At 44.8% G+C, this 2048-nt stretch overlaps 1 protein-coding gene across 1 annotated transcript in view; it reads right to left on the reverse strand.

Annotated features, from left to right (window-relative positions):
* Window positions 1–269: 269 nt before the first annotated feature.
* The window catches only part of hsf2 (heat shock transcription factor 2), a gene marked incomplete at its 5' end in the record, with an annotated part of 9644 nt that continues 7865 nt past the window's right edge, over window positions 270–2048 (reverse strand). Inside the window, 3 exon segments of the mRNA XM_014009496.1 lie at window positions 270–1446; window positions 1538–1586; window positions 1692–1794. Coding sequence (XP_013864950.1) covers window positions 1046–1446; window positions 1538–1586; window positions 1692–1794 — 553 coding nt within the window.

Genomic DNA, 2048 nt, shown 5'->3' on the forward strand with positions numbered 1-2048 from the left:
AGATATATATATCTGTCCTCTTTTCTTTTTCACTTACAGATGTTCATTCCCCCTGGCTGTATTGTTATATTTTGTATCACGTTAAAAGTTTCAATAAAAAAAAAGAAAGTAAACAAACAAGTTGTCAGCTGTGATTTTCTGTTATTTGTGGTGAATGAATGTATTTATCTGCAGTCGTCTTGTGATTTATTATTAGAGGGATTTAACAGATGAATCAGATCTGTTGTTCACTGAAATCATTTCTATTTTTATCATTTTAACCACTTACAGATGTTACGAAAGAAGACTTTATTTCAGGTTCATGGCTCACAACAACTACAGAGAATAAAGTCATGTTTTTATTAGAAAGCAGAAATAAATTACAGCTCAGCTCCAAACAGAAGGTCCGGTCCCACAGACCCTACACCCGGCCTCAGATGGTCCAGAACCTCAGCTGACCCACCAGACTCATATCTCAGTTTGTCTGAATTCTCCTGGACGTCAGGAGCAAACAGAACTTTKTGTTTTGGTTCATTTAATCTAAAACATATCAGAACTCCTGCACCTGGTCTTTAATGTGGTTCTTCCTGAAACCRTGATCCAGATCAGGGTTTCAGTAAGAACCAGTTCTGTGTCCAACAAAACAAGTGAAAAGTCCAGATTTTCTTGAAGAGMTTCTGTTGTATGTGTGAAATGTTGAGCGGTTCAGGTTCTGACAGCAGCTCCAACAAACATTTGCTACTGGTGTCAGAGAGGAACAGAACCACCTGAGGTACCATCTGGAAGCTCCGCAGCACAGAACCAGAACCAGAACCAGAACCAGGAAAGATGATGTTTCAGCAGATGTTTTAAAAACTCTACTGAGACATGACAGAAAAAAACTGATCTTCAGGTTGTTTTACTTTGAAAATCTTGATGTTTGTGAGAGCAGAACAAACTGGTTCTGAACGTAGAACAAAGCTGTGCAGACACAGACCAGAACCCAGTTTGTTTGATCCAGGAGGACTGATCTGGACCAGCAGAACCGTTTTCAGTCAACACGTTGAGAAGAAGAGCTGTCCATCTTTTATTCACAAACACCTAAACTGAGCTCAGAGGACTTTAACGGGCCTGAGGACTGCAGCCTGTGCTCCTCCAGGTTCTCCTCAGCTGGATCGGATCCGGCCTCGGCCTCAGCTGGACTCAGCTCACACAGGTAAAACAGYGTCTCCTGGCTGGCCTCGGCCTCCGTCAGAGGCTCCAGGCGGATCAGGGAGCTGTGAGGGACCTGCTTCCAGTCCAGACTGCTGTCCAGCAGCTCAGAGGGCGGCTCAGAGTCCACGCAGACCCCGGAGCAGGACACGGGCTGGGTCTGGGCCGAGTCTGTGCTCGATGTGCCAGAAGGACCGAGGTCCAGCTCTGAAGACAGGGTGTAACCGTCCAGGAAGGCCAGCAGGGGGCAGGAGGTGTACTGGATCAGCTGTTTATCTGGACAGGAGATCAACACAAAGTCTGATTCAACAACAGGATACGAGTCAGGCAGAGACCTGCAGGGACCTGCAGACCTGTCTGTACCCACCTGTGTTCTCTTTGACTGGCTGCTTCGTGTTCTCTTTACAAGTGTTCTCCTAAAAACACACAAACACCAGATTCAACACAATAAAACACTAGGTACACACACACACCAGGTCAGAGTTCACTTCCTTTAACTCGAGGTCACAAACAGTCGTTACCTCCAAAGAGTCAAAATCTACTCCAAACTGTTTCTCATACAGCATGGCCTGGAAGTCCTCCAGACTACAGTCAATGCTGTCCAGATAGTCCATGAGCTCCACCCTGTCAGGACACACAAGACCCGCTCCATCAGAACCAGAACCAGCTGCGCTCATTCAAAGACAATAACCAGGCAGTTTTAATGGGTATTCACTTTATTCTTCCTAATGTCAGTAGCTGTGTTTCCATTACAAATGTGCGCAAAACTTTGTCGATATTCTGTTAATGTCGAAAAAACAGTTTCGCGACTGCAGTGTTTCCATTAAGTAAGAAATGTTATTAAAGTCACACGTGAATACATTTGTTCTTACAATAAG

This window comes from Austrofundulus limnaeus, unplaced genomic scaffold (genome assembly GCF_001266775.1).
Source record: "Austrofundulus limnaeus strain Quisiro unplaced genomic scaffold, Austrofundulus_limnaeus-1.0 Scaffold58, whole genome shotgun sequence".
Lineage (NCBI taxonomy): Eukaryota > Metazoa > Chordata > Actinopteri > Cyprinodontiformes > Rivulidae > Austrofundulus > Austrofundulus limnaeus.